General features: G+C 38.8%; 1 protein-coding gene across 3 annotated transcripts in view; it reads left to right on the top strand.

Moving 5' to 3' along the window:
• Positions 1 to 6,438: 6,438 nt before the first annotated feature.
• Positions 6,439 to 15,375, top strand: part of GOLGA1 (golgin A1) — a 41,764-nt gene continuing 32,827 nt past the window's right edge. Inside the window, exons 1-5 of one of the 3 annotated variants that reach the window (XM_080669656.1) lie at positions 6,439 to 6,537; positions 7,318 to 7,367; positions 8,372 to 8,667; positions 12,919 to 13,009; positions 15,214 to 15,288. In XM_080669656.1, coding sequence (XP_080525782.1) covers positions 8,533 to 8,667; positions 12,919 to 13,009; positions 15,214 to 15,288 — 301 coding nt within the window. In that variant the 5' untranslated portion in view covers positions 6,439 to 6,537; positions 7,318 to 7,367; positions 8,372 to 8,532. Of the gene's footprint in view, positions 6,538 to 6,763; positions 6,875 to 7,317; positions 7,368 to 8,371; positions 8,668 to 12,918; positions 13,010 to 15,213; positions 15,289 to 15,375 lie in introns of those variants that run through there. The other 2 variants (XM_080669657.1, XM_080669658.1) reach the window with 2 other exon arrangements.

Genomic DNA, 15,375 nt, shown 5'->3' with positions numbered 1-15,375 from the left:
AGCACATAGAATTTATTGTACTCTTTATATTTTTACCAAGTTGAAATGTTTTGAGATTATAAAAGCAAAGTGCAATCTAGTTATGACTGAATTTTTATTTTTAATCTAGGATCTGGGTTTTATTTTTCTTCACTTGTGGCTTCTGCCCTTTGTTTTGTTCTTGTAATAGAATTTCCTGAAAGTGATTAGGTGTATTAGATGGTGATTGAACTGAATTTCGTTGAGGTAAAGGGAAAATCAACAAATACGCTTTTTTGTATATCAGTTATGGATCTTTCTGTAGCATTCTTCTTTAAGTTTAATCTCTGATCTTTGTGACTTAGCAACTTTCTCTTAGAAGGGCTTTGGACTCAGTTGAAAAACCTTGTACTTAGTTATCCACGGAGACTTGTAATCAGCCTGATACACAGAGAACATTCCTGACTGGAAATATAGTAAGGTATGAAGGTCTGCAAACTTGGCTACTGCCAGTGATTCAGAACCACCTCCCCACCCTAAGTGAGTAAAAGATTGGATGTTAATATCAATGGTATGAGTCTCCTGGTGATATTTTGGGTATATACTAGAATATGTTCCTGTGTGTGTGTGTTTGGAGAGTATAAAGTATATTTACATTGAGAGCTCTTTTGTTGAATTTATTTATTTTAAATTCTTATTTGTAATGGCATGTGTATATTTTTATGATGCTAAATGCAATCTCTGTGTATACTTTTTGTATATATGTACATATTTGTAAATATATTGGTATGCAATGATATAGTATGTGTATATTAATATACCCATATCCATTGTGGGCTGAATTTATTTAAGTTCTGTGAGGACATCATAGTGGCATTGTTCTTGCTGCTATAATTAGGTTGTGGCTGTATCTCATTCATGAGCCTCTATTTTGAGGGGCTTGTGTTTGGATAAAATGGATTAATTTGGAGTTGAAATTAGGATACAAAGATCTTTAACAGAAAGCTGGATATTCTTAGCTTTAAAATCATCTGCCAATTTTCATTTAAACTGATGATAAATTAGTGACATAAGCCTGAAAAACCTAAGTCTGTGAAACTGAGACACCTACAGGTTCTTAAGCTGTATTAGTCCTTTAATTTCTTAATCCATAGTTGAGTATTACTGAGTAGCGAAGTATTTATACTAAGAATCAAGGGGCTGTGGAAAAAATTGATCACATTTCAAAGTAGAGAGAAAAATGCCCTTTAAATAGGGAATATGTTCCTAATTGCCATTTTAATACCTGATACTGACTTTAATTTTGGAACAATTTTTTTTCACCCATATGTCTCATATGTCTCTGTGAGGCAGAAAAGAGGGCATAGGGGAAGGCTTTACTTAGATGGGTGGAATTTATTGCAAAAAGGAGGTTGTTAAGCTGTGTATTTACAGCAGCTGTGATCACTTTAGTCCTGTCTTGGCATTACTGACTGTGGATATTTCTTATTGGGGCTGCATATCAAAGATGAGTACATTCATCTGAGAAAATGCTTCCAGGGACTACAATGCCTCCAGCTGTATCTATTTGTCTCTGTGAGACCACTTGTGTTCTGTAGATTGATGACATGTTCACACATGAGGGTAGGATTCTTAATATGAGGCACGTGGTGTGCTCTAAGATCTGGGCCTTCAAACCTCTACCAAAGATGACAGGTGGGGGAGATAAGAGGACAGTGATTATGTACATTGCCACTTTGTGAACCTATGAAATATCACAGAATATCAATGTTCAGTTACTTCTGTCTTCACTGGGCAGGTTTATTTGCATGGAAGCGGGTAAAGACGTTTAATAGACACTTGAATACAGTCACCACAGAAATTGAGTTTTTTATTTTTTCATGATTAAATAAACTGCAAAGCAACTGTTCACCCCATTATTCTTCAGAAGATTAAATCTATCTGATCCAACATTAAATTATCTTAAAGAGAGAAGTTAGAGTCAGGAGTCAATTTTACTACCCTCAAAATATTACATTTGCCTCTCCATTGTATTTTTAATGAAATAGTCAACTATTCATAACCCTGCTCAATTAGTCTTAAATTTAAAATAAAGTTATAAATATAAAAAATTGGTAATGTACCATTTCTGAAAAATCAGTGGAAACATTCATAGTGTTTGATATCACCAGATCATTCATTGCAATTGGAGAGATGCAGAGCCGGTGCTATGCTGTTTAAAATTCATGGAACTGATTTGGGCTTGGTGCGGACATTGATTTGAGGAGAGTGGCAGCAATAGATGCAGTAGATGAGAATGACATTGTGAACATGACCTCTGACTCCTCTAACAGTGGTAAAGCCAGTTACTTTTCAGTTATGTAAGGTAAGAATTGCATAGAAAGCCAAGCCTTTCCCCCCGTTCTCCTGTACTCTTAGACATTGACACTTCATACGTATTTTTGCTAGACCTCCTCTTCTTTGCTAGACCCCCATAGTGGATATTGTGACCACTTTACTTAAAAAACAAACAAAAAACAACTTTTTTTAGAGGCAATTCGTCTTCCTCACTCTAGAATTTTAAAACAATATTACACGATGTCCCAGCTTCACTGAGTTTTTGAACACAGACTTCTTAAGCATGCCTTCTGTTGAAGGAAAAATAATTGATGTGTGAATGGAATCAATCACCTGTTGAAGAGAAGGGTTGTCAAAAAGATGATGTAGGGAGCATGCCCTTAATTGGGGAAAGATAAATGTATTAATATAACTTTATTGGTGCCATAGAAATATTTCCATCTGTAGATATGAAATGTTCTCTTAAGCCAAAATTGGTATTTTTCATTTATTTGGTGTAATATTGACTTTTGAGAAGAATTTCATTTCTGTATTAAGTTTCTTAATCATTGATTGAAGCACCATATCTTAATTTTAAAGCACATTTGTTAAATTCATTTGTGTGTTTTTAAAAGTTATTTCTAAAATTATTTATCAAGCTAACTTTGTGTGATTTTTAAAAACATATTTGAACAGGTCAATTTTTAAATAGTTTGAAGTATATTGATTCTGCACTTCACATCCACTTAATCATAAAGTCTGAATTTGGTCACAGAACAGACTATAAATTGGGAATATTTTCCTATTTTGGACAATTCCAGTGTATCCTAAGACAATCATCTTTTTAGGTGTGGTATTGTTTATTGAAACATTGGTAATTTTAGGGTTCAGATTGTTACTCTTCAGTTGGCTTATGGAATGGAAGTTAATAGACTGAGTGATTATATCACTTTCAAAATGAGATAAGGAATTATTGCTAGCCTTCCTATATGTCTGCAGTAAACAATATTTAAAATTTTATGTTATATTACTAATACTTTCTCTTTTGAAGCTGTTGTAAATGTCCATTTGTCCATGATTGAAAATTAAGATTAGTAACCATTACAATTTGACCCATAAGTTTTCTCAAACATCAAATCAGTATAGTATGATCAACCATTGTAAAATGTGAAATTATCATATATGATTATCCTAAAGTAAATATTTCCAAACCATAAATAACCACAGTATTTTTCAAAATTGTATCCCTACCCTCTTTTGCATGTTACTGATTTTTTTTCTAAGTTATAAAAATGTGTTGTAATATATTAAAATCTGCAAGGAAAATTGCTTTAAACATTTTAGGGCAGTAAAAATTTTATTACTATTTCTTGAAGAATGGGGTTTTAAAAACACTTTTATCTTTTATTAAAAATAACTTTTAATGATTCAATAAAGTATTTTAGGACTTGGTTTTCCTGGCTTTTTACAGTTATCTGGATACGTTCCTTTAGTCACTTAGACCATATGGCTAGTTCTCCAATTGTTTTTGGTTTGTTTTTAATAAACCAGCTATTCAGCAATCAGAGAGTCTTACATTTTGTAGATTTCTTCTAGTTGAGGTCGAAAGGTCTTAGATATTAGGAAAGGCAGGTACGATGTCCTAACATTTTCATAGTAGAGCTTACAAATGAATTTATCTAAATAGGTTATCTTTAGTGTGTAGCACCAGTACAAATAGGGGTATCATTAGTCCTTGAATCTGATGAAGCAGTTATAGGTCATCTCTTACTTTGCTCTAAAAATTGTCACTTCAGGCCACGTTATTTTCTCTGAGCAGTTTCCGTTGTAAGGTTGAATATCTTTTCTTTATGCAAATCATCACTAAAGGTTAAAATAGTCAAATAAGAGTTAAAAATAAGTTGTGTTTGATTGTTTTTCCTGAAAATAATGGTGAACCTATTGTCTGTATTATGGATATTAGGCAGAAATGCACTTGTTTCAATCATAGCAGAAATTAAATTTGGAGACCATAATTACTGGATTTTCTAGTGGTGTGAAATACTTTTTAAAAATTGTGCTTGTCTGTAGCTGAAATGTTACAGAATTGTAACACTATAGGGATTATAGAGTTATATTTATTAGCTCTCCTCAAGAGATTGAAGCACAATAATTATCATGTAACAGTTCTTATACAAGTGCTGCTAATCTGTCGTGCAAATAATGAAGCTATTTGGTTGCCTAGCTATTCACAAATTACTGTAATCCTTGAAACGTAGTCTTGTTGCTCATTGTATTAAATTTTGGGTATTGTGGGTTAATACTTTAGAACAAAATCCATTAACTCAGCTCTGTGAGACAGCAAACCATTTGAATTTATTAGTTTTATATGTATTATCAGTAGAATAAATTTTGAAGGGGCTATTTACTACCAATGACTAAGGGGTAAAATTATATTGTCAATATCATTTGACTTGAACTTTTGTGGTCTTGTAAAAGTCTTGTCTGTTGTGTTTCCAGATTGCTTAAGCCATACATACTTTCTAAGGATTTTTTTTTGTAATGTTCTTTTCCAGCAGCCTTTTCCTGCTTTGTCTGTTATTGTTAATACTTCATTGATTTTAGAAATTGACAGGTTATTGAAACATTTTATTTTCTCGAGTTCATAACTTTTGACTCTTGTGTGATTTGTCATAAATAGCAAGCCTTTCACTACTTCACTAAATGAATTTCAGAGTAAACACTGTGATTCTGCAGAGTGGATTCTGTAGGCCCGTCTTTCCAATGTTTTCTTCTTTTATATGGTGCCTACCACCTTGAGGGCGTTTAAATACTAGTGAATGGAAAGTTAAACATTGTCATTTTTATGTTTATTGAATAACAAGATTACAGAATATTTGATTTTTGTTGTCAGTGTATTGAAAGCATTTTTTTTGCACTGATAAATGTTCTCTAGGAATGTGACTAACATTCATCTGTGTGAACTCTTGTAAATGAATTTTGTATCTTGAATCCACGTATATATTAAGTGTATCAATATGAAAATAAACATTATTTGGTTAAAGTTTTCTTAAGAATTGTTGACAACGTTCTAAATTCTTAGGGTTTTTTTTTTGTTTTGTTTTTGCTGCTTTTAGATAATACCTCAGACATTTTAAACTCTTTTGGGGTTACGGATTCAATGCTTATTCTCCTAGTTTGTATATTTCTTCTACGTCCTAGTCTTGTTTTTTTCCCCTCCCCTGCTCCTGGCGGTCAGAACTGGGACCCGCGGAGGGAGGGATCGTTCTGGGGATGGGAGGAAGCTGTTGGCCCTCCCGCTGGTGTTGGGTCTGGGTCAGGAGCAGGAGCAGGAGCAGCTTCCATGTGGAATGGTTGGCTTGGTTGGCTTCGAGGAGTCCGGAGACCAGACGAAGGCTACTCAATTGCGCTGTAACTTTGTACAAGGCAGTTTTACCTCTCTGGACACGCCATCTGTCAAAGTTGGAAACCCGTTAGTAGACAGTGGATAGTATATTGCATTTTACGAAATGCAGTATAACAGACTGCACTATATAATAAGGGTATGATTCTGGAAGCTTTTCTTTAAATGGTGCATTATACGTGTCCTGGGTTGCGATATAAAACGTGTAAGCTGCAGTAGGTCATGGGCACAAAAGTTAAAACACGAATCACAGGGCGCGAGGTACCAAGAATGGGCTTCCGTGTGAGGAATGAGGGAGGCACGGACTTGGAGTGGTTGCCTACTACTGAGGAGTGACCTGCGGCTGTGGAGGGTGCGTGGGGCTGGGATGCGGGGAGAGGCTTAGACGCTCCGGTACGCCCTGCGCAACCACGACCCGAGGCTTCCCTCCCGCAAACCACACGCCGGCCACACCAAACCAATAGGGTTCTTCCCCTTTTGCCACGAGGCTCCTCCCACTTCCCCCGTCCCGCACCGCTTCCTTAAAGAAAAAACAAGAAGGGCTTCGGCCACCCAGTCACCATCCGCGACTCGGCCGCTCGCTGACGTGGCAGGCCGGCCCAAGGGAGCGAGCGCCCAGCCCCGCGCCTTCCAGCGGGTCCGGCGCAACCGCCGCCCGAGCTCGCGCCGCTGTCCGCGGAGACCGCTCCCCGGCGCATGCGCGCACTGGGCGGGCCCCGCGCAGTCACTTCCGGCTCTGGAGCGAGTACGGTTCCGGGTCGCAGCCCCGCTTGCCGGCCGGCCGTTCGCGCTGGTGACGCGGCCTGGCGTTCGCGAGAGGCCCGGAGGCGGGGCTCTGCCGGCTGCCCCAAGAGCGGCAGGTGCGCGGGCGGGGGCCGGAGACCCGGGCAGGCCCCTCACTCTCCCAGTGGACTCGGTCTGCCCCCACAGCGGCTGGGACGGGGCTGCCCCCAGACCCCAGGCGGGGGGCGGTGCCGGGTGCTGAAGGGCGAAGGTGGGGTCCGGCGGGCTGCCGGTCCCAGGAGTGCGGAGCCGGTTCCGGAATCCCCCTGCGCAACCTCTTACTCGTCACTCCTCTGGCCTCAGTTTCCCTCCTGTCAGATGGGAGGGACGTGGGTCCCGCCCTGCCTTGACAGTCCACGCTTAGGCAGGTTTGGAAGAAGCCTTGAGTGACTGGGATCCAGACTGTTGCGGCAGGTACCTGCCTGCCTCCCTGGGCGTTAAGCAGCTGTCTTTTACCCAACTTAGCCATCTTTTCCCCCCGCGACTTTCTTAGTGCGACTCAGGGCTCCAAGTAAACAGTGTGACTCAGAATCAACTGAGAAACACTGGCCACGGAAATCGTAATCTCATTCAAGTTGTTTCGCCCGGGGATCCCAGTGCGAAGTCTGTGTAGGCACCGACTGCAGTGAGAGATTTTGTTCTTTGTTGTGCCTGTGAGTGAAACTCTTAGGCAAATCACAAATACAAAGAAGACCTGGGTGAGGGAGGCTGGCTCACTGAGGATCGTGTCAGTGACAGGTTTTTCTCTCTCTCCTTTAATCATCCTCCCTACTCTTCCAACCTGCCCAGCCCCCTCAACGTTTGGCCTTACACTTGGAGAGAAGTATCCAATGCATTTTATCTTTGTCTTCATGCAGGACAGAAAACTTTGACCTCCAAGCTGTTTTAAATCTAGCCGATAAGCCAGGTGAGTAGGTGGTTTACAGACATGGAAGGTAAAATTTTTGAAGAATTGTACAGACTTAAATGGATGACCTGAAGAGGTAAAAAGTCATTTGTAGATGGTAGGTAGCAGGGCTTGGATATCCTCCACAAAACATGAAAAGTTAAGGTTCGAGCCAGAGTGTTCGTGTTTTATACACCATTGGGAGGAAAAGGCATTTGAGTCTCGTTGTTGAATATTGTGAAAAGAAACTGAGGTGAGGTCATTTTAATCATCCTTAAAGAGAACCACAAAGGATATCTGATACCTATATAATATAGTTGTCTGCCTTGCCTGGTCTTTGCCAGGTTCTGGTGAATGGCTGATTGCAAACCATCCGGGAACATTATACCATTGCACCTTTTCCTCACATTGAGTTACATGTTTTTGTCTTCATCTTAAAAACAACAATACTGAACTGTAGTTAGTATTATTGGGAGAAGGATTCAAAATCATTATGTGACGTTAATGTTTACCCGGGAAAGTTTTACTTCATGTGCCTTAGCCAACACGGTGTGCTAAAGAAAAAGAGTAGGGCCCTGGCTGGTATGGCTCGGTTGGTTGGAGCCTCGTCCTGTATACCGATAGGATGTGGGTTTGATTCCCTGTCAGAGCACATGCCCGGGTCGTGGGTTTGATCTCCACTTGGGGTGTATGCGAGAGGCAACAGGGTCGGGGGCAGGGGGGGGGCGGGGGGGGAGGGCAGGGGGTGGAGGGAAGTAGGGACTTGTGAGTCAGAATCCTGAGTTCAAATACCAGCCTGCCACTTAGCCACACAATCTTTGGCAGATTACTTCACCAACTCAAGACTGAATTTCTTGATCTGTATATGCATATGAAGTGCCTGAGTGCTTTTTAAATGTTTAGTAATTGTGTTCTATTAAGTATACATGGAAAATTGTGAAACTTAATTTTGAAACCTGAAGCTTAACTCAGATGTGAAATCTCTCCATTGTTTAACTTAGAATTCTCTTTCATCTGATTTATAGATTCTGTGTTGCCATAGGTGACCCACATTTAAGACGGAATGCAGCTAGCCTGGATGTCTGGAACTTTTTAGACACCTGTCTTGGACTTCTTGGTTGCTGGCCTAAAGACTACTGTGGTGGTTTAAGAGCTGGTCATCAGGACAGGATAGCCACACAGCAAAATGTTTGCAAAACTAAAGAAGAAAGTTGCAGAAGAGTCTGCTGTTTCCCAGAGGCCAGGAGGTGCTACTAGGATCCCACGGTCGGTGAGCAAGGAATCTGTTGCCTCTATGGGAGCTGACTCAGGAGATGACTTTGTAAGTATCTTCATAGTTTTTAATATTTGTTACCATCTCAATATATATTTAAAATAAGATTTCACAGATCGTTCCAATAAGTGTGTGTGTGTGTGTGTGTGTGTATATATATATATATATATATTATTGATTTTTTTTTATAGAGAGGAAGGGAGAGGGATAGAGAGTTAGAAACATCGATGGGAGAGAATCATCGATCAGCTGCCTCTTGTACACCCCCTACTGAGGATGTGCTTGCAACCAAGGAATATGCCCTTGACTGGAATCGAACCTGGGACCCTTCAGTCCGCAGGCTGACGCTCTATCCACTGAGCCAAACCAGTCAGGGCCCAATAAGTATACTTTTTAATTGAAAGATTATTTGTAGTTATATGATTTTTCTTATTCTGAGGTGTTTTTCTGTTTATTTTTTCTTAGGTTTCTGTGAGTTCCTTTCCATATTCTTTACCTTGTCCTCTTTTTCCATCTATGTATCTTGGGCATCTTCTTTTACATTTCATTTCTCAATACTTTGGTCTGTTGTCTCTGTAGAGACATTGTTGCTTAACAAGGTCTCTGAGGTGTCATGTGGAGTGAGCCAAAGTACACTCTTTTATTGGGAAAGTTGATGAAAAGATGGCACTGATGACTGCAGTGTGTCCCTTATTCATAAAGTACCTTTGTGGTTGGAAAGTTTTCAAAAAATGAGGATGCTGCTGTGTAAGGTAAATGTTAAACCTTAGGATTAAAAGTATGTCTTTAGCATATGGCAGGATCCTCTTAAAGTCAGATAACTTTCCCAGAATGGTTTGTAGTACTTGATATATGTAAAAAATATGTATATAAAGTAAATGTAAAGTATAAGGCATAAAAATAAAATGACTGCTTATTCATCTGTCACTTATTCAAAGAACTAGAACATTATTGATACTGTTTGAAGCTACTCATAGGCTCCTTCCCAGTTCCCTTCCCCTCCCTCCCCTCCAGATAACCACTATCCTAAATGTTGTGTTATCATTCCCCTGCTTTTTAAAATATCCTACCAGATACGAATATATTCATAAGCAGTTTGTTGTTTAATGTTGCTTATTTTTGAGCTTTATAAAAAATTGTATACTATAGTCTTCTTGGACTTCCCTGCCCTCCGCTCAACATGTTTCTAAAATGCATCTGTGTTACATGAAGCTGTGGCCCACTTATTTTTACTGCTGTATAAGATTCCAGCACTTGAAGACAGTTTATCTCTGTCTACTCCTGGTGATAGACACTTGAGTTGTTTCCATGGTCAGATGACTCATCTTCCTCCTTTCTTACGCTACCTGTCTGGGACAGATTACATGGCAGAAGCTATTAGGTTATTGGGATGAAACAATAAGACTATCAGATCTAAAGTATCATTGGCCTCCTATATTTAACAGGAAATATAAATGCACATTTGATCACCAGGCTGAAGGACATAGTTTTAACTCTTGAGTTCTGTGACAGAAATACCTGCATTGCCTTTCATGCAGGCAGAAATACCTGCATGCTGACATGCTAAATGAAGGCTCTCATCTCGAATGCATCAGACATACAGATTGGCCTGAATTCAGGAAATACTTTGCTTTGAGACTTCTCAAGTAATTGATTTGAACTTACTATATGTACATTCTGATCCTGCCCTATTTTCAGACACTTACACCTGCTGCATATAGTTCTCCAACCAGATGTTTTTCCTCTGGCATCTGAAATTCTAAAATGAACAAAACTGAATTCAGTAACTTCATTTCCACGTGTGCACCTCATCAACCCAAGTCACCAGCAAGAAACCTTGGAAGCATTTTAAACTCTTTCCTCCTTCACTTCTGGGTGTCCAAGCATGTAACAAGTACAGGGTGTACCCCCAAAAAATACATACACACTTTAACAGCTAATAGCTCAATTTTAAAAATGAAATGTCTTTTAATAAATATTGCCTTTATAATTATTCAAAATGTGTGTATATATTTTTCTGGGATATCCTATATTTGGCTTCCATCTCCTAAATATCCCAAACTTACCCTCTCTACTCCATTTGCTGGTAATACATTTACTTCCATTTTATTTCAGGCTGTCTTTGTTTCTCAGACAAATGTGGTAACACAGGGTAAAATGTTGTGTACCAGAGAAGCCCATTAGCATTTCAGTGCCCAGGGATTTTATTGGGAGGCTAGTCATTTACCAAAATTTCAGACTCCCGGAAGAAGAACAGGTGTTAGCATAAACCATATATATATTTTTTTTCATAATCAGTTTAGGGTACAATGAGCCTTTCTTATCAGGAATAGTGGGAACCCATGCAAAATCTAAGTTCCCATAGGTCAGCCAAGGGCTAACCTTCCAAGCAGACCTTGCTAAAAATGGCAGTCTCAGGCCTGTGATGTTAACTCTTTGCTGCACAGTATATAAAACACTTTGTAACATAGTGCCTGGCTCTTAACAAGTATTTCATGATGAGCAGTTACTGCAGCTGCTGCTGTTTTAGGTAAGGACTCTTTGTTTTACCTCTCTCTATTCCAGTGCTTATTAGCACAATGCTGAGAATAGGATGTGTCACTAACAGTAATAATCATAACTTCTACTAATAATAGATGATATGTATTAAAACTATGCAAGGCTCTATTTTAGGGACTTGACAATTATTGATTTATTTACTCATAACAGTTCTATGAAGTACATCATGTTTGTTATCATAGTTTACATATGCAACCATTGCACAGAGAAGTTAATAATTGGCCCAAGTTCTATACTTTTATAAGTGGTGAAGATGGGACTTTAACCTGGACCTTCTGCCTGCAGAGACTCTCTCTTAACTGTACACTGTACTGCGTCTCCATACATGGTGGATGGGCAAGTGGCTAGATGGGTCAGTGATTTAAAGTGAATTGTTCAACCACCTTTAAATACATTTTGGGAATAAATTGAGAAACATTACTAGATATTAGATATTATTATTTTTAATTTTGTTAGATATGGTAATGGTATTGTGATTATAAAGGAACATGTCCTTATATTTTAGAAATATTTATCAAAGTATTTAGGATGAAATGCCATGATGCCTGTTATTTATTTATCTTAAAATATTTTTATTGATTTTAGAGAGGAAGGTAGAGAAACATCGATGTGAGATTGTAACATTGATTGGCTGCCTCCTGCACTCCCCCTACCGAGGATTGAACCCTGACTGGGAATGAACTGGCAACCTTTTGGTGCATGGGAGATGCCCAGCCCACTGAGCCACACCGGCCAGGGCCATGATGTTATTTAAAGTACTTTAGTAAAATAAAAATTGATGAGGCAAATATGGGAAAACATCAGCAATTGTTAAAATTAATGTTCATTAAACCATTCTCCCTACTCGTCTGTGTTTTTAAAAATTTTATAATCAAAGGTAAAAATATAAAGCAAGTTACTTATTAACAACAGTAAGCAATGACCAAAATAATAAAGATAATGTTTTAAGATAATGTGGACTATTGAGGAAAATTTTATTCACTCTAGAGCTTTAGAATGACATCTCTTCGTTTTATAGATGAAGATACTGCAACTTTATTGATATCAGTAATAGTTTCTTCCTCACAGACCAGCCTTCCCCTCTTTTTTTTTTTTTTTTCTTTTTAAATATATTTTATTAATTTTTTACAGAGAGGAAGAGAGGAGAGGGATAGAGAGCTAGAAACATCGATGAGAGAGAAACATCGATCAGCTGCCTCCTGCACACCCCCTACTGGGGATGTGCCCGCAACCAAGGTACGTGCCCTTGACCGGAATCGAACCTGGGACCTTTCAGTCCGCAGGCCGACGCTCTATCCACTGAGCCAAACCGGTTTCGGCATAGCCTTCCCCTCTTTATCATCACAGAGCTTTTCCCTTTTTATCCCAGGACTTCAGCTTTGGAAAAATAAAGTGACTTCCTTTTTTTTTTAATCACTGAAAACATGTATTTCATATTATGTACTTGGTGTAGTAAGATCATAATGGGTTTGTTCACCATCATTTATTTCAATACCATGTATACACACACATAATTTATTTGTTTAGCATCTCACATCTCCTTCGTACTGTAGATGGATATAGTATTGCTTCTGCTTTATAGGTTGATGAGCTAGGACCCAGGTAAGTTAAGAAGCTTTTCAGTGATCACAAAGTGTAACCAAACCTAAAATAAGAGTCGTCGCTTTCTGGTTCAGTACTGTGGTCTCACACTTCCAGAAACCCATGTGTGAATACTGCTTCTTGTGTCTATCTCAACAGGCTTCCGACGGAAGCAGTTCCAGAGAAGATCTTTCGTCTCAGCTTTTGAGAAGGAATGAACAGATACGGAAATTAGAGGCCAGACTTTCTGGTATGTCTAAGAACTCATAAAAAACAAACAAAGGAAGTTTTCCTTCTCTGACCCTCCCTCCCTATAAAATAGCTATATGGTATAATCTTATCGTTATTTTGGTGTATTTTGATTTTCTTAGTAAAGAAAGGAGAAATTTGTACCCCCTTTGTTCCTTCTTTTGTTAGTATACCAAATAGTGTAAATTCAAAACTGAGTTTTAAACTTTAAAAAGCACACAAAACTTGTGTTTTCTGCTCCTGAGGTTTCTAGCCATGGATATAAAAGGTATTAAAAGTGTCTGTAGAATAGATTTGACTGTCTTTTTTAGCCATTAGCATAGCTTGCTTTCTGGTGGAGAGGGGTAGAGGATACCATTTATAGGGAATGACCAACACATGTTGGATTCTTCAACACCAGAGGCATTTGGTGCTCTGTTGCCACTTGCTATAGCTACATATCACCTATGTAAGTGTTATTCTGGTCTGGGCCACATTTCAATAGTATTTCTAACTTCAGCATCTTATAGAAGCAGTAACTCTCGCTGTGTTTTTTTGTGTGCACTTTACAATTTACACAACTTCCATTATATCCTTTGCCCGAGCAGGTCATGTTTGTGATAGAGTGTGAGTTCTTATTTTATTTCTGCCAGTGGACACATTTGAAAGCTTCATCCTGTGAAGTGGTTAGTGGTTTCTGTGTTTCTTTTTGTCCATTGGCCTTATGCCCATTTTATTGGAGTGAAAGCAGTAGACTGCAAAATTCCCCAAATTTTATGTGACATCTCTGTGTTTGTTCAGTTATCAAAGGTCCATAATGTACTCCCAATTTCTAGTTAGTTTATTATCATTTTGTCCTCACTGTAGCCTTATTAGACATAGCAAGGTTAAGGTCACCCAAGTAGTGGGTGGTAGAGCTGGGATCCAAGTCCGGATTTGCTTGATACTAGAGTCTATACTCTTTTAAAAAAAATATTTTTATTGATTTCAGAGAGGAAGGGAAAGGGAGAGAGAGATAGAAACATCAATGATGAGAGAGAATCATTGATTGACTGCCTGCTGCATGCCCCACACTGGGGATTGAGCCCGCAACCCAGGCGTATGCCCTGACTGGGAATCGAATCGTGATCTTGTTCATAAGTTGATGCTCAACCACTGAGCCATGCCAGCTGGGCTAGAGTCCATATTCTTAATTACAGTCTGCTTTAAACTCAGTTTTTACTGTCCTCTTACCCTCTGGTGTAAATAGTATCAGTAACACAGGTGAAATAACTGCACATTTGTTTAATGTTGTGGGGAAACTATAAAATGACCTGTACCCTCCCTAATATAGAAGGAAGAATAGTCTGAGCTTGACTTACGTTAGAGAGGAAGGGACAGGGGAAAGAACTGACATTTACTGAGCTCGCATATTCCCGGGTATTTTCCAACAGGCTCAGTATGAATAACAATAGCAGCTCCCATTTATGGAGCACTGTGTGCTAGGTGCATAAGGCATATAAAATGGTTTATTATCTAATGCATCCTTTGAGGTAGGTACTCTTAATATGATCATTTAATAAATGAAGAAACTAATACTTGGGATCAATCATTTGCTTAAGGACTGACAGAGTTGGGATTTGAACTAAAGCCTGTCGTCTACTTTTCCACTATACTGTACTATCTTTTTTGGTCACTCAGGTAATTAATTCTGACTTTCACCGTTAAAATGCCATAGGCAGCTCAGTTCCTGTGTGGAAAGGAAGCAGACTTCTAGAACATGAAGCATTTACACTATAAAGGCAGTACTGTGGTAAGGTGTCTGCTAGTGTCCTCACCACTGTTACTCAGTTGTATGGACTGTACCTATTTAGGGAGTTCCCTTTGATCTATCCTGCTAAGACTGGAAGGGGAAGTGAAAACTGAGATTTGAAATTAAGTAATGAGATGATACTGGTTTTCATAGCAGGGCATTTCTGATGACCAATCCAGGACCAATTCTTGTTCTTTATCAAGGCTAAACAAAGCTGCTTATTCGTATTCACCATTTACACCTTGGATAGTCTGTACTACCTGTTTGCCTGTCTTGTTCATTGTTATTTGGAGGCTGTCTGCCTAGCTATCCTTACCAGGAATAGTTTTCAGGCTGAAAAAATCATCATCATTTTCATTCATTTTTTTGTTTAATTAACTTCCTTTCCTGATGTTTGTCCATTCCTGGTATGTGCGTCACCCTCCTCACCCAAGACTATGCTGAACAGGTCCGAAACTTGCAGAAGATAAAAGAGAAGCTTGAAATTGCATTAGAAAAACACCAGGATTGTACGTATTTTTTTTCATGTTTTTTTCCCCCCAATATTTTTAGGGTTTAGTTTTTTTAAATGAAACAGTTGTGTATGATTAAGTTTT

The sequence above is a fragment of the Plecotus auritus genome (genome assembly GCF_963455305.1).
Source record: "Plecotus auritus genome assembly, chromosome: 5".
Lineage (NCBI taxonomy): Eukaryota > Metazoa > Chordata > Mammalia > Chiroptera > Vespertilionidae > Plecotus > Plecotus auritus.
Note: the sequence above shows the minus strand (reverse complement) of the source record. Positions and strands in the feature narration are given on the sequence as shown.